Source organism: Mycteria americana, chromosome 4 (assembly GCF_035582795.1).
Source record: "Mycteria americana isolate JAX WOST 10 ecotype Jacksonville Zoo and Gardens chromosome 4, USCA_MyAme_1.0, whole genome shotgun sequence".
NCBI classification, from domain to species: domain Eukaryota; kingdom Metazoa; phylum Chordata; class Aves; order Ciconiiformes; family Ciconiidae; genus Mycteria; species Mycteria americana.
The window spans coordinates 78330493-78347290 of record NC_134368.1 but is presented as its reverse complement, the minus strand read 5'-3'; the positions used below and the strand labels follow the sequence as shown (position 1 = coordinate 78347290).

The following is a 16798-nucleotide window of genomic DNA, read 5'->3' as shown; positions in this document are numbered from 1 at the left end:
TCATTTGTGTTTTATACTGTTTCACTGCTGTCCTATTTATGCTCCTCTTCTAGTTCCACACTTAATAATGTATTAAAAACAAAAAGATAAAACACCTTTTAGAGATTATTTGCGTCTTTCTATATGATTACAGTCATCACTGCTCACACAGGCTGTTAATTCTACTGAATGATTAAAAGAACGTGTCTATTGAACGTGAATACCTTGTGCCTTCGGACCCTGGGAATGACCAGAAGGGACCTTGGTAGACTACCAACAGTGCGATGTGGTTGTGAGCCCTTGTCCTAGACTGGCACTAGCTATTTCATCAAACTGCCTAGGAAGCAAGAGGCTGACATACAAACTCTAGATGTGTCCTAGTATTCATGCATGTACTTGCTGTACTTTTCTTGGGTTTTTTTTTTTGTCTCCTCCCACATCTTTATCATGATGTTATAGCTAAGAAGCATCAAAATACATGGGGTTTTTATGTATACTGTAATCTCCCCAAAGCAAAAAATTGCTGATCCAATAAAGGCTCTAACATACATAGTCATTAAAGAATTTGAAAGATGAAATGGCTCCACCCTTGTAATATCTTCCAGCTTTATAAACCAGTAATTTCAAAAGATAGCTTTCCAGATGTAGTGAGACTAGATGAGGACCCCTAATGAAAGTAATAACTTTCTCTTTAATCTTATTTCACCTCTAAAATATGGCTTAATGATCTAAAAATTAGTTAAGCTCTGACTTTGATGAAAGGGAGTAATGTGGGAGTCCGTACAAGGATTAAGGTAGAGGCAGTCTTGCTTCCTACTCCCTCTTTGACCTTTACCACCTTCGCCTGTAACTCATGGGGGCTTTCCCACCTGGAATCAGCAAAACGGGACAGCAGAAAAAGCATCAGTAACTGTTTTCCCTCTAACACCACAGCGCTGCATAAAGACAAAACTGATCAGTGTAGTGCTTGCCTATGGCTTTGATCATCCTTGGACCAAAAACTGCTGGTTTTGTCTGTGTCTCCCCTAACATTTGATCCTGCGCTGGGAGGGCAGCTCCTCTTTTGCAGCTGGTTGTAGATTCTTGTTACCTGATTCATCCCATATGATGCAGCATAATTGTCATCTTTAAATTGTAACCCTGCACTAACATTTTCCCTGACTGCTCATCTACTAACTTGCTGCTTTTATAAATTTGTTGGAAGTCATATTCCTTGTCCCCTCTCAGTGAATATTTTCATGTCCATCTGAGTATATAGTTCTAATGGTCTTTTTCTTTTTCCCCAGAGCCCTGCTTTCAAGGCCACTGACCAATGTTTCATAACATCTCGATTCCCAGATAAAAAGTAGAGCCACATGCCATTTTAAAGTAATAGTAATGTTACTTTTAAAATGGCAGTCTGGTTTTCTATGCAAATCAACACAAAACTAACATGTAATCTTAACTCTACTGAAGTTGTAGATAGCTTTAGAAATTGGCATTATTCTAGGACTCACAAAAAACCCGCTGTTTTGAATTTGAGGGTTTGGTTGGTTTTTTTTTTCATCTGTTGATACTGGACGCCCAAAGGAGGCCTCTCATTCATCCGGCTGAATGGCGGCGAGGGCTGTGGTCAGCGAGGGCTGTGAAGGGACATTGAGAGGGAAAGAATTGCTGCTGGCTTCCAGTGACGTCCTGGGACTCGCTGGGCTCTGTGCGGCCTCCCAGCTGCAAAATCAGCGTCACAGAGACTGACACCTATTGAAGCACTTGCTGAAGGCAGCTCCTTGTAGTGCGGGAAGATATTTCCGGAGCCCAGAAGAAGGCACGTAAAAGCTGCTAGCCATCCAGGGACACTCACTGAGGTGCATAATGCTGCTCCGTGCAGGTATTATCTCTGCCTTTGCTGAATCACCTCTGGTTAATGAGAATCTTGAATGACAGAATACTTAGCTAATCATTTAAAATGAACGAAAAGCAAATTTCCCAGCAATCGAAAATTTTCGATTCCTGTCTGCTTGCATCTTATTTTGAAACCTGTAGGGTGCACCTGGGTCTCACGGTCTGTGTTTCCATTAAGAGATGGAGTTTGAAAACAGGCTTTGCTTACACATTTAAAAACAACAACAACAACAAGCCCACCAGAATGTTCAGGTGGTTACTTGCTGCCAGAGAATCAAGGAAAAGCAACTATATTTGACAACACCGAAGAGCTCAAGGGGGCTCTCTCTCTTCCTTTATCTGCCCATCCTAATCCAGCTTTCTGTGCAGTCAATTCACGTCAGGTCCTGGTTTAAAACAAGTAACTCACTCTCTTTATAGCACTGCAAAGAGCTTGCAGTGCAAGCTGAAAGCAGCAGCCCTGCCGCTGTGTTTGAGACTAAAAGCAGTACATTAGACAGTCAGATCTTCATTTTGGAAGATAATGGTGGGGTTTTTTTCTTTCTACTAATACTAATATTTTTCAGTAGGAGGTATACAGAGTGTCAAATTTTAAAAAAAGGGATAAGCATTGCCTTTCTAACAGCTTACAAGCTCCTTTTTTTAAATAGACTTTCTGTTTCAGATGCCGTCAACCCCTGAAAACCAGCTAAGTGTTGCATAGATATAACCATAAGCACGCAAAACCACAACGGTAAAATCACAATAAGGTGGAGGAGCCTCCAGAGCCTGTGTGATTACAGCCTATATTTTTCATACGCACATGTGCATGCACCCACACACACAGAGGTATTAAGTAAAAGGGAAGAGGCAACTAGTGTGAATGTGAGCCTATGAAAAGTAAGAGTCATAAGACTGTGATCTTAGCTCAGTACTTCCTTTTTTAATTATTTTTTTAGTTTGCCTTGCCTCTTGGAGAAGGTCACAGGCAGAAAAAAGGCTCTGTTGTAACGCAATATGGAAAACTCCCTCTTAGTGCGTATTTTTAGTTATTTACTTTTAGAAAAACACCATGCTGTGCATCTAAATCAGCATCGTAAAGCAGAGGCCATGTTTGAAGACTGTTTGTCCTCTCCCGTGGCCCAGTGGCCTATATCTGAGTCGCGGTTGTCACTTTGAGTGCAGACCCCTGGGGCTGCAGAGGCTTTCCTTCAGCTCTCTTATTTCCCCTCCCCGTCTGGCAGCAGGCTGACTTCGGGATGCTGCTAACCTGCAGGTGCTGGATGCACTTTAAACCCCCATCCTCAGCCTTCATCAAGGGGGAGGAAAAAAAATCAACCAAAGCTTAGTGCTACTGAATGAAGCTGGAAGAAGTCAAGTTCAAGCAAAATTATGTTGTCTTCTTTTACGCACCACAGTTAAACTGGAAGTCCTGGCCATGGGATGGTGGGACTGCTAGGATTTTCTGAAGTTTTAAGAAAAAAACTATACGCATTAACAGAAGAGAATTTCTTTTTGCCTGTGACTAAATGGGTGGGAGGGGGGCTCCAAGCTACAAGTAGTTGGTGGTGGAGTAGGGGAACGTGTGGTATGTGCTGACGCTGCCCTTACACTCATTCCTAAGCATTTGGGTTCTTGTTTTTTTGTTTTGGTTTTTTTTTTTTTTACTTTTGGCCAGTAAAGCCCCTGCCCACCCAGGGGACACCCCTCAGCCCTGCCTCACCTGCCCGTGCCTCTCCTGGCAAGGCTGATGTCCTCCCCAAGGCTGGGGCAGGCAGGCTCGGCTTTGGGGCCACGGCAGAAAGGTGGAAGTATGGGTTGACGTTCGTGGTTGCTCTTAAGTGAAAGCCTGGTCACCCCCACGCCCCTCACACCCACCCCTGCGCAGGAAAACAAACTGCTCAGGGGTGCTGAGGTGCTGCTCTTCTGCTTGTCCTTTGTGGTCCTCCATCCCCGGGTGCTTTGCTTAGCCCAGGAAGGGCACACAATGAGAAAAAGATTAAACTGACCCTAAAATACATGCAACAGCTTTTCCCTTTACTTCCAGATATTTTTAACCCACTCATAAAGCAGAGGCAATGAAGGGCTTCTGGCTTCAGCAGCTAAAGATTCAGCTGCAGATAAAAAAAACATTTGCTAATCAGAGGGGGTTTTCAAGTTCCTGCATGTGATTATTCATCCTCATTACTACCATGAAGTACTAACTTCAATACCGAGCTAGTAGCTGAGTCACTGTGATGCTGCTGTTAAAAAGCACAACGTTGGCAGCCCTTGTGATGGGCTTCTAAGGCTTGCAGTAGTTGTGCTTTTCTCAAATTGCATCTGAAGAGAAATAATTTGTTTCAAAAGTTTCAGCTTTCATTAAATAGGTATATTTCATTTTTTTATGCGTGGTGATAGATGATGATACATAAATATATATGTTCTATAGATATAAAATATGACCAGAAAATACGTATATTCACATATGGGTTTTTTTGGCATCATAAGCATGCATACTTTGGCAATGTAATGCAGCGCTTGGGGGGGTGGGGTGTACACAATTACAAATTTTTGTTACGGCAGTGAGGCGACCGTGGGGTACATGGCGCTCGTGGGAGTCCAGTGCTAGCACCTGCTTTAAAGCTCCCGCTCTTGGGCTTTATGGGTGAAGGGCTGTTTGATGTAGCAAAGACTGGGGTCACTCAGGGTTGCTAGGCTGCCTGCCCGAGGCAAAATAAGAGACACAGAAGCAACTCCGATGAGATATGGTTAGGGAAAAGCACTTGGCAAATGAGAACACCAGCCAAAATCCTACATGGTTAGAGGGTGGGGGACAAGAGCTTAACAATATTTGCATGTACTGTTTCAGTATAAACACTCTACACAGCAACTAATAGTGATTTAAAAAATTGTGATTAGTGTATTTAAAAACATGTAGTGGACAGAAGTCAGACAACGAAACATGAAATATAAACTGAAGTAATTTTTTTTTTTTTTTTAATTAAGATGACATATAACTGTCATGCCAATTAAAGAGAACGCACATGTTTCTGGTAGTACTGAAGCTGTAACTACAAAAAAGAAGACATTACTGCAACAGCTCAGAAAGTGCAAGTGAAGCTATGTAGTTTTATACTGTGTTTCGGTTAGATTGACCTGAAGGGGTGCAGGACGCAGCAGTTGCTACCTCTACAGAAAAGCTGCTAGGGAAGGCTGGGAAATGCTGTTTGCTTTGACGGGCTTTCCTGCCTCGAGTCAGAGTTAGGTCCAAGGACTTTTCCCCATACTTATACACTGTTAGTGCTGGAGAATCATACAATCATAGAAAATCGAAAATCGCAAGTAGGAAGGGACCCATAAGGACCAAGAAATCGCTGACTCCCAAAAAGTGTATGCCATGCTCCAGTTCTATTAGGTGTGTTTTCTGCTGACTATGAAAAAGAAAAGAAAACCTTCCTCCTTTCAGCGGCAGGCCAATACCCCTTTCTGTTTGCAGAACATACCTGTATTTTGATGGATTACTACTACTCCCGTCCTTTCCCAGCTCTTTTAAGACTCTCTTCTGTAGCCTGCTTTTACCTAGCAGCTAGCAGTACGTTTGCACGTACCGCCGGTTGCTGGATGAAAAGGAAGCAGCCAGCCCGGGAGGCTGAGGCAAGAAACCGCTGTACCACAGCCACTGAGACCGAGCAAAGGCTTTGGGAAGAAACTCTTGATTTATCAAGCCAAGTAATTCTTCTGCTATAAAGTAGTACCCTTGTGTAGTAAATGGCTTATATATTTTCTTTAATGAGCAAGAACTATAGATTCCTGGAGTCATTCCCCACATGAAATATTCTAGGCCAGTTCATCTACCTATAGTGAAGTTTGACTTACATTTTTTAGTACCTCACGCTGGAACAGGCAGGGCTACGGAGCACGCAGAGCTGTGATTTTTATCCCCTGGCTTCTCACTGCCTTTTGCCAGCAAAGGGGAAAGCGATTTGTGCCCAGCAAAGGTGACTGCTTTCCGCTGCCCTGGCCCTGAGCAGCCCGGCAGCGTAGGGGAGGAGCTGCACCAACCGTATATATCTGGAGCTTGCAACCTGCCTGAGAGGCGAGGAGCGGGGAGATAAGCCCCCGTGTTGGTAGCAAACTGTGTCCAGCGCACGCCACACCAGTCTGAAACCATTCGTATTACTCGACGCGGCTGAGAAAAAAAGCAAAATGTTCCTGTCAGAGAGCACGATGCAAGCGTTGGATTACAAGACTGGAAGTGACGTTACAAAAAAAAAAAAATTCCAAACAAGCTAGTCGTCAAAAACATACCTGCAATGGTTCTCTGAAACTCACCGTGGTTAAGACCTCTCCTCTTCCCCTCCTCCCCCAGCACCTTCTCGCCCTTTCTGTGGGGGAAATGGCTTCAGCAAATACTTTGCCCTTAGTTGAACATTAACTCACAGAACCAGTTTCCCTGATTAACCTTCTGATTACGCCCTGTGATTAACTCTGCTAATGGAGAGGCTGGCAGCCTTCGCTTTTATAGCCCTGGGATTTTGTGCTCCTTTGTGCTGTGCGTCAGGGAATAGGGTAACATTTGGCTAAGCTTACTCAAGATAGAAAAACGCTTTTGGATGTAAATGCCTTGTCTTTGACTTAATATAAAGAATGCTAACACAAGGTGAGCCCACAGTGCTTGGTGTCCGTGTAATTTTGTTGTGCAGGCCCACGTCACCGGGGTCCGTAACCCATGTCAAAAGCGAGGTGCTGGTGTCCTGCCCGCAGGCTGCCCAGGTGAAATCGGCAGTTTCTAATACACCCAAGAAAGGAGCTGGATGCTTGGCCTCAGGGAGATGAAGCACATATGCATCTATCATTCCTCTTCAAAATGCCAAGTTATTTCCACTTCTTAGTGGTGGAGCATAAGGTGCGTGTGACTAAGGTGCAGCACCCGTACGTGCAGGGTGTTTCAGTGCAGAACAAGCTCTGGGCTCAGGTGGAACCTGGAATTTCTTTTTTTTTTTCCCTTGGGCTTTGCTTGCATTATTCTGCCAGCACTGCGCTGAGGCGTACCCGCTGCTGCACCCACCCCTCGACACAGGCTGTCACCCTGTCCTGTGTAACCGTACCTCCCTCCAGCAGCCACGGGCCCGTGCCCACCCCAAAGGGGAAATCCTGCGCTGCTGGGAAGGAACATGGAAGTCGGCTCGGTTCCTGGGATCTTGCCAACAAGGAAAAGTCTGTGGGGAACAAATGTCGAGGCCGTTTCTACTGGAGGTGCTATGGATGTGTGTTTGCATAATCAATAAAAATCCGTCTGATTTCCATCAGCAAAAGCTGGGGGGGATGCAAACCATGAAAAGTCCCTGGAGATACGAGCAGGCTCTGGGAAGGCACCGTAACTAGCATGTGGAACGGGCTACTAAATATAGCACTGGAAGCTGCAATCAAGAATATATTTTCTGCAACGCTAACCAATTAGAGGGAGTGACATTAAATTGGTATACAGTTTCCACCAATTTCCATATTGCAGCTGTTTCTTTTCTAGGAACTCTCCTTTTGTAGAAAGGACTGTTGAAATTGTGTGTCTGTAAGTGATTTTAGGTGCTGGTATTGCGATAGCGATGCTGCAGTTGCACCACTGGAAGGACTGCAAAAAGAAATACGGCCATCAAGGGCTTTATAGCTGCTGCTGCATCAATTACATATATTTTTATTTAGAAGTAGCATAGAGCATACTTCTCTTTTACACACTCATACTTCAATACCTGCTGTTACGGCTATCGTACAGCCAAAGGAGTACGTGCCACGCTGGCAGAGGTCTGCCTGTCACTAAATGCCACCGATCGACGGCTTTCAAAGCTAGCTGGGAGGAACGGGCTGGGTCCTCGGCTTGTGCCCCAGAGCTGTGCCAGGAGGACCTGACCTGCATCAGCTGTGGTTGCGCCTGCCCTGCAGGACAGCCACGGATTTCACACCTTCATCTCGGGAGTCACCCTTCTGAGCCGACGCAAACAGGGCTGCATTCGAACGAGGACTACTGACGTGCATTCTCTCTCTGCGTGCTTGCAATAAACTCTAATTGCTCCATTCAACCAGCAGTTGAATGCTGTTGAATTACACTCGGTATGTACCATCTCACGCTGTAATGAGTAGTTACCGAATAGCATTTCTGGATGGGACCGTAGCTTCCACCCAGAACCGATGCAGTGGCTGAGCAGTGCATTTTAGCAACAAACTACTTCTAGCAAGCTTCTCCTTTCAAAGGCAAAATCTGTTTTAGACTAAAGGAGAATCAAAGCCACACTGCTTTTAGCTATTAGCAATCACAATAACCTCTCAGGGAGTCTTACTTTTTTTTAACGTACGAGAACAGCAGTTTATGTTAATCAAGGAGAAAAACCCCAACATTTCATCGCAGGCTGTTTGGAGTTATGCCAGAAGCATCTGAGGATGGGGAAAGTAGTCACACGCGGTGCTTTGATGCTCGCTAACAGGAACTATACCAGAGAAAAAGGCACAGCATCACTTTTTGAATTACAATGTTTGAATTACTTTAATGTAGTAATGCAAACATTGACACCTTCAAATGGACATCCGCAATGACACCAGCTGTGTTTTGGTTGGCGCAGGCAAACACACGACGGTGTTCAGAGCCAAAGCCAGAAAGAATTTGGCTACTGTGGCGCGTGGTCAAGCTGCCAGTTGCCAGAATAGGACCTGCAGCCCCGAGGTAAGCCGCCGGCCCGAGCACCGAGGGACGGGGGACGGGGGCAGCTCCCCCGGCCGAAGCCGGGCAGCGAGGAAGGGGTGTGTGACCAGAGGATGGCTGCGGAGGGAGGCCGGTGCTTAGGGCTGCTCTCTTGATCCGAGTACCTTCCTTTCTTTATAATCCCAGCCATTAATAATCTTAATGGTTAAAGGCAGTAACAGAGACACTTGGTAAGCACCTTACATGCAAAGGGGTGCCAGAGTCCACTAGGACTTCCTCAATATGCAGCTAAGGGTATTTCTCTGTTTGAGATTACAACAAAAGGTGTAAAACATCTTCAAATATAAACTCTTCAAAATTTGAAGATGTTTAGTCCTAGGAATTTTACAAATAATTTAATATAAACTAACTGTCCATCTCTGGTCCACCCTCGCCAACCCTAAGAGACTACAAAGTCGGACAGGATTTGCTAACTTGCATATGCCAGGATTAATTGCATACCGTAATGCTAATTTTTGACGACGTAGCTGTGGCAAGCTGTTTTGGAACCAAGGGCCTTTTAAGTGCACATGTGATAAGCACAAACTCAGAAGACTGCCTGGCATTTTGTCTGTACAGTGCTTTCATCAGGTGAAGGTCTTCACTTAGGTGTTGGAGTCCCTTTACTAGTGTTACGAAAAAGACTTCCGTCTCTAGGGAAAAAAAAAAATAATCAAGAACAATTTAATTCCCTCTTCTCTTGGGAACAGGAAAGGCACCTTATACGCTGCAGTAAGATAAATCTTATCTGAGATCATTCCCAGAGCTACATGCCTCACGGTGGGCATGACTTACGCTACTACTCACAGCACTTTCTCCGGATGGGAACTTCCTTTCCAAGCCCTCTTCAAATGAACGTGCTGTGTTAATTTACACAGTGGGATAAGTAATCTGCCACTTCATGCTCAAGGCCTGCAGGCAAGACATTCACTTGACAGGCACCTCTAAGCCCACCTGGAAGAGAATCATAAAGTACATATGGGACTTTTATGTACCTCAGGAGATGATGGAAGCTGACTGGGAGCTGTTGTTCCTTGGTCTAGAGGACCTCTTGGTCCTCTAGAGAACCTCCAACAGAGGACCTTGGTCTAGATCTGTAACAAATTTTAGCAGAAGGGCCCAAAAATAAGCATTTTTTAAACTTTCAGTCTCCAAAGTCAAAATAGAAAAACTGGAACTGAATTCAGAGTATCTAAGTTACTCTATAAGAGGAGGTACTGCAACTCCAGTGCCTACCACTAGCGTTACACTTCAGCACTAAAACTAATTGTACCGACACATGTACACCCCACAGAATCCACATTTTGATGGGGTACCTGCATTGGCAACACAGCAACTTCACCTGCCTCCACCCCTGCCAAGAAGAAAAGGAAAAGCACTCTGAAGCTCAATAACGAAGTGGGTCCTTCATTATACTTCACCTGCTATCATATCATCCAAATAATTCACTGGGTAAGGGGGAGAAATCGAGACAGCAGTCGGAGGGGGGAAATACTCCACAACCAGTTTCTTTTAAAAATTAATTGTATTTAACATTTGAATGCCTAAGGCTAGCACTGCTAGACAAAATGCATGATGAATTCTAGTGAAATAAAACGCGATTTAAGTACAAAAGCTGGAGGAAAAATGCTCACGCTTTCCAGAGGCAATGAGGTATTTTAACTATACAAAGTCTGAATGTCCAAAAACATCTGCAGATCGTCCCCTTTGCACTGTGATCTTTGCTGAACGTTGGGCATTCAGGAGTTCTCTCTTTCTGTGTGGGTTTTTCAAAAGGCCAAGGAAAAGTGCATAACCGTCTTTAAAGATGAAGAACTTCTTACAACTGTCTTGCCACATTTTTAGACTAGTAGCTTTAAAATGGTTGACCACTTTTTCAAGCCATTCTGATATATGGTGGAGGTTTGGATGCGTCTTCCTCTGCATCTAAGTCCTGGGCTGGAAACTGATCTGGGAAGTTAAAAATTCTGCCCCCAGGGCCTGTGTGGGGAAGGAAAGAGGAAACCATTAAACCTAGTGTAGACACTTGCCCAAACTCCCGAGTTCCTGCTGGCTCGGAGTATTTTGCTTATCGGGATTTTGGCTTGGGATGTAAAGCCTATTCAGGATGTTCCTTCCACGTCCCTGGTGAATATCCAAATACACGGAGGGAAAGAGTTACTCACTTTGTACAGCGCAAACCATTTCCACAGCCTGATTTTGGTCCTCACTAGGTTGCAACCATTCCTATGAATGAAACAATGCCATCAGAAACCTCATCTGTGAGTTTGTTCAAGAAGATATACCTGAACTCATTTTCCAAGTCTCTGTAGTCCACTCCTCCTAACCAGTTTTAGTTTGAAAGTTTAAAGCAGCCTCACATTACACACTCGGTACCTTGGGCAAGAACAGCTGCCTTGTAACCTGTACCCATTAATTCCTTACCAAATGAGATGGTCGGATGTACACGTTTAATACAGCATCAGAATTACTCTAGTAGAGAAGTAGCTGGTATTTACTGAGCTCGTGTGCCTCATCACGTGAGGTAAAGTCCTCATAAACTAGCAATAAGATGTGGTGTGTCGTCTCCCCTACACTTCACACATGGTAGAGGGGATATTTTTATTGTTGAATTTGTAGTTCTAGGGATAAGGCATCTTGGTGCGCAAGTACCCGTGAGTCTTTGAAATGCTGTACCAGGAGCAACCGCTGGTTTAAGGGTGAGAGAAGAAGGAGCAGTTTTTGAGGAGAGCAGGAATTCATAGGAAATGGGACCACAGTAGCTTCAGCACTAATGGTTTGGAAAATGGAGATCACTTATGCTAGGTCTTACACAAGACTGTAAATAAGAGGGAGGGAGTAAAAGGAAAACTACAAAAAGTATAAAACCCTTCTAACATCCACTTAATTTCTTAGAATTAGCCCTGGACGACTGAGGTAGAGCTGAGGCTAGGTTTATAGAAGAAAAACACATCCTCTCCCCGGTTTCTTCCCCTCCCACCCACACTCAGTACAAATAAAGGGGTGCCCTGGACTCCTCACTCACCATCCCAGTTACACTGTCGTAGCATGAGCAGCATGGAAGACTCCGGCATCCCAAGTAAGCCATCACCAGTACAACAAAAGCACTGCAGATAGATGCGGCTAGCATGGCTACGTTAGCACCCTTGACTACTTTATTAAGTACAAACTTCTGCAAGCAGAAAAGGCAATGTTAAAGTCACATTGAAAAAGTGAAGTTCTCCACCAAAAAATATTCCAATGACTGCAAGAATGCTGTGATTGCGTTGTAGGTGATTGATTCAGAGTCAGTGTTATTTAAAGGCTTTTCTTCCCGTGCTCTGAAGAGCCAGCCAAGTGTGAACCTCAGATACGAAAAGAGCAAGCGGTAAGAGAAGGCTTCTGATTAAATAGAAGATGCTATGCAACGGCATCAGGCTTGGAAACAGCTGTAACAACGAGTAGAAACTCAAGAAATGGCTGCTCCTCTTCACACTGAATATGAGAAATGTCTTCTTGCTATACCGCACCTTAGCAGCCTGACATTTCAATTTGTTCTGCAATAAATTAACGAACGGCTTCATCTACCTGGAATGTCTTCATCCCTACAGGGAGCCATCACTTGTACCAGGTTTGAGGTACAGAAGGGCTAACTCAATCCTTCTTTTCAGCTTTACTGTGGGGGATACACTTGAATAATACCCAGTTTTAACCAGCTGACCTGTAACTGCTGTAACTTTTATCACCCGAGGTGCATGCGGGCAAGGATTCGAGCCCAGCAATTGCTGCCTCAAACCAGGCCAGGGATACGGCCAGTACCTTTTCATGAGCAGCACCATGATTTCTTCCTGGCACAACCCAAACCCTTTTGCACTCAGCAGCAGCAGTTAACCCAGCTGTAACGTGTTTAGGTGCGTACCTCGTGTGCCCGTCTCCGAGGACGAGCTGCTGCTCTCAAGCAACTGCTTCTCCGATGGGCACCCAGGTGAGCCGGGTGTTAGTTCACATAGCCACGGATACTAGCCGTGCTGCAGCAGCAGCGAACGGCAGGAGCTAGCTTTAAAATGTCTATCTAGCCCTGCATGGGTTTTGTGGTTTTCGGTACCTAACTTGCAGATACTTAACTGTAGACTTACACAATTTTTTTTAAACAAGTGCCCTGCTGCAGGCACCACTTCAAACTCTAATTTAGGCACCCTGGAAGTCTGGTTCTGTTTCCAAGTCATGTCTAGTAATGTTTGCAGATTAAGACAGTCATGTTCCCCAGTAATAAGCATGATGTCGATACTTACTGTATGGATAACATGGACTGGGGTGGAGCTCAGCTCCTCCTCTTCACCATAGTTCAGTGTGAGGGAGCTATAAACTATTACAATGAGGATGGCAACACAAGAGATTATGGAAGCAACTATCAGCATGTTCACCTAGACAGAGACATTAAAGGAGAAAAAGAAGGGGAGGAGGAATTAAAACTATCCTCTGACAAATCAATGCAACTAATACAGACAAAATGTACTAACAAGGATTGTAGGTACTAGCCTTTGGCCTCCCGTAACGCTAAAAAGCACCCGGTAGCAACAGTCACTTGGAAGCCAAACACAGTGCAGTAAAGGTTTCCATGATACCAAATTTCTGAGCTACAACTGAGTCCCAAATCTTAACCATGGGTGCTAGCTGGACCCAAAGACTTTGTTCTTAGAGATCTCTTACTTATAAACAATATCCCCCCTTGGAGCTTACATGGCTGAAGAGACCTGCCTAGGAAATGCAAGTCACTTAACTTGTTTCCTATTTTAGTGTACACAATTCTTAATAACAGGAAAGAACACTAAAAGAAATGCATTCAAAAGCAAGTGTTTTTACAGATTTTTGCTTGTTATTAGAGCCAGCGCTCGTCTGCTGAAGCAGAAAGCGAGGTAACGCTGCATCCTGCTTTCGCTTAGGAATGTAGCAGCTTTTATGAAGATAACTCGAGGAAATAAGCTCTCAGTCCTGCAGAAGGACCAGCCAGCTCATTCCCCACCAAACCATTTTCGATTGCCCCGACATTTTGCCCCTGCCCCGTACACACACAACCACCCACCCCGCCGGCTTACGAGAACTGGGTTCTTCCTCTGAGAAGAAAACAAAGCCAGGACGCCTGGGACTCCCATCACCTGCAGAGCACAAAAGGAGCTGGTAACTGGGAGACAAGTATCGGATTCAGAAGATAAACTACTACAGAGCAGCTGAAAAGCCCTGGTTTTCAAGGCCTGTCAGAGTAACTGTTGGGTCAGAAATGGAAAGAGAATTGTTGGTTTCTTCTGTTTTCCTCTGCAGCATCTCCTGGGGGCAGGACACTGCATGAAATGCATCTTGCCCACCCGCTACCCCCACGGCAGCAATCCTCTGACTGCCTTCACGACGCTGGCCAAATAATAAAACTGCTTAAATAAGTCCGATGAAAGTGCTAAAAACGCACGCTGCTTTCCCAAGTCCTTATACGTCTTGTAGATGGAAGGAAGATATTACTGGCAGGAGAAGGGCAGCCTCTGGATGGGAGAGAGCGCTTCAGCAGAACTGCCTCGCAGCGCGGCTCGCCAGGGCACGGACGTCGGGGTAACATCGGGGTACTGAAGGCCAGGGAGGGAGGATGCCCGCTGCCCGCTCCTCCTTGCAGTACAGAGCGCGAGAGCCACAGTGCTGTGGGACACGGGTCACCACACAGATGTTCATCTACCTGACGTGAGGCTGAAGTGTTCCCCTCCTAATCTTCGGTGGCCTCTCTGTGGTCGCTATGAATCTGCAAAAAACCCTGTCAATTGCCACTATTTTTTCTACATTATCCAGCAGAAATGTATTTTCTACATTATCCAGCAGAAATGTATTTTACTTAGCTCCTTCAGAGGGAAGTCTGCTTGCACTCTCCTGCCTATACCATGATAAGGAAACTTTTATTACCTGGGTTCAAAGCAGGAAACCAGGGAAGAGCTGGCAAGAAGTCCTGGCCTCCCTCCCACCCCCAGGCTGAGTACTAGTAGGCAGCAGTGGGGGGAAAAAAACCCACAAACCACAAAACAAAGCATAGAAAATATAGCGCAACTTTACCATCCCAGCCCAAACTGGAGCTCTGGTTTTGCCCAGCTGAGACTCCGTTCTGAAAATGCCATCTATGAACCCGCTGACGACGCACACCGTGCTGAAGGCTATCTGGAACAGGCCCAGCACGACCATGTTCCTCTGGTTAAAGATGAAATATCGATAGCGATCCATTCTGCTTTGATTCACACATAAATCCCCACGGGCGGAGACCGGAAAGCAGCGCCGTGGCCCTCCAGCGAAGGGGGGAAGAGCTTTTCCTAGGCAGGAGAAAGAAGGGACAGGAGCATCAGCACTTGGCGAGCACCGGTCGGTGCGCAGGGACCTGTGGCACGGCAGGACCACGCGTTCACCAGGAGTACGGGGTTCATCTCCTTCCGATCGGCAGCAGTGAGAGCGAGCAAAGGTGAGCGGTCGTTTGAGAAACCCCTCACGCTGCTGCGAGGCAGGTGCCTGGAACACCATTTCTGATGTTTCTGGATAGAGATGTGCGACCTTCACTTCAGACCCCACTGCTAACCTTTTTCCTTCGGCGTTTCTGCTGCCCAGAAAGGCGCGGGGGTTTGCTTGGGTTTTGTTGCTTTGGGAAGACAAACTCTGTACCTCGCTAGGAAGTAGCCGATCCCCTCTGCAGCAACCCGGGCGAGCGGCCGGTAACTTCTCGGGCAGGACGCAGGACGCAGGACGCAGTCCGCAGAGCGGTGGGGCCGGCCGGCCAGGGCCGCTGCTGCCTCCGGCACCCGAGACCCGGCTCCCCGCCTCGCTGCTGCCGTTTCCCGCACGCCGAGCAGCCCGGCGGCTGCTACAACCGCGCGGGCCGAGCCCGCGGCCGCCGCCCGTCGGAGGCACCAAGGCGGCCGGCCCGGCGCAGACCGCGGGGCACAGACCCGGCCGCCGCCCCCCCGTCTCCCGCCCCCCCGCCGCCGGCGGGACCCAGGAAGCGCCGCGCCCGCCCGGGCTGCGGCCGGAGCCCCCGCTGCCGCCGCCGGCTCCTCACCTGCGGCGGGCGGCTCGGCGGCACCCGGCCCGGCCCGGCCGGCACTCACCGGCGCTGCTCCGCGGCGGTGGCTCCGGTCGCCCGGTCCGGCGGAGCGGAGCCCGGCAGCGGGGCAGGTACGGGGAAAGCTCCGACTCCGGCTCCGCCTCCGGGGGAAAAAAGTTCCGAGGCGGCGCGAAAAGAAACCGAAGCGGTTGGGAGAGCCTCTGCCGTGCCGACAGCGGCCAGGAGCCGCGCAGGGTACGCGGCTGCTCCGGCTGCTCCGCCCGCCTCCCCTGCGCCCGCGCCCGCGCCCGGGAGCGGCCGCCCCCGCCCAGGCACCCTGCGGGCCGGCGGGGCTCTCCGGCTGCCCCCGGGGCGGGCTCGGCGCGGGGTTTCGGGCCAGCCGAGGTTCCCGCCGCAGCCGTGGACGCGGCCACAGCGCACGGCACCGGCTTCCCCCGCGACCGGCACCCTCGCTCGCGGTTTGACCGGACGGCGCGCAAGGGGCGGCGGCTCCTGCCGCTGGTGCTGCTCCTGCCGCGGGCAGCGCCTCACGGAGCGGCGAGCTGCCGGGCTTACGGGAACGGGGGAGCGCCACCCGTTTTCCACAGAACTTTTGCCTTTTTTTGCTGCAGCCCCAAGCGCTGCTTCACGTGACACGTGTGCGCAATGCTTCAAGGTGGGGAAGCCCTCTCTCTATATATACTGTTAATGACTTGTGGGATCGGTTTGCTCAGGTCGATCGGCAAGGGCTCCTCTGGCACACCGGTGCCCTCTCTCCCTTGGAAGGCGAGCACAAGAACACACCCAAGCGCCTCCAGCCAAGCCCGGCCCTAGCAAGCACTGCACTAAGGCGTGCCTACCCTTTAAACGTTTTTAAGAAATCAATTCATAGGGTAGCTATCATTTCTTTAAAGACACCCACAGCACCGCCACGGTGCGAGCAAAGGATTGTAACACCAGTCTAGGACTGGAACACGGCCAGGCTGGGTGAAGCCAGCCCACTGCAGCATCCGCAACCCGAGTGTCATCTTCCAAACAGCTTGGAGATAATGCAAGTACATAGCAAGCACTCCTCCTTTCAGCTTTAGGACTGTGAAGGTTCAACACGCACTGCCAAGGCCGAACAAGTCCCTTCCCTACCCTTGTAGAGAGGGGAGAGCACAGCCTTCGCCCACCTACACCTTGTGCAGGTAGGCACGAGAGGCCGT

At 47.8% G+C, this 16798-nt stretch overlaps 1 protein-coding gene across 4 annotated transcripts; it reads right to left on the bottom strand.

The window, feature by feature from the left end:
* Nucleotides 1–10070: 10070 nt before the first annotated feature.
* On the bottom strand, nt 10071–16057 carry LOC142409476 (uncharacterized). Of its 4 annotated transcripts, none has more exons than XM_075501065.1 (8): nt 15606–16057; nt 15129–15236; nt 14618–14868; nt 13627–13686; nt 12823–12954; nt 11577–11723; nt 10717–10777; nt 10071–10531 (listed from the first exon to the last, which is right to left on the bottom strand). In XM_075501065.1, exons 3-8 carry the CDS (start codon nt 14780–14782, stop codon nt 10428–10430), a joined length of 669 nt encoding a protein of 222 aa, XP_075357180.1. In that variant the 5' UTR covers nt 14783–14868; nt 15129–15236; nt 15606–16057; the 3' UTR covers nt 10071–10427. The 4 variants fall into 4 exon arrangements, with proteins under 4 accessions (XP_075357180.1, XP_075357182.1, XP_075357181.1 ...); XM_075501067.1 differs by having other exon boundaries at nt 15655–16044; XM_075501066.1 differs by lacking the exon at nt 15129–15236.
* Between the last annotated feature and the right edge of the window lie 741 nt (nt 16058–16798).

What these genes read in the sequence shown, in the direction of transcription:
- LOC142409476 (XM_075501065.1), bottom strand. Translation starts at nt 14,782, where the DNA reads ATGGATCGCTATCGATATTTCATCTTTAACCAGAGGAACATGGTCGTG. An exon ending in CTCCAGTTTGGGCTGGGATG is followed by an intron (nt 13,687 to 14,617) that starts GTAAAGTTGCGC and finishes TGTGCTCTGCAG; the next exon opens with GTGATGGGAGTCCCAGGCGT. An exon ending in ACGACAGTGTAACTGGGATG is followed by an intron (nt 10,778 to 11,576) that starts GTGAGTGAGGAG and finishes TTTCATTCATAG; the next exon opens with GAATGGTTGCAACCTAGTGA.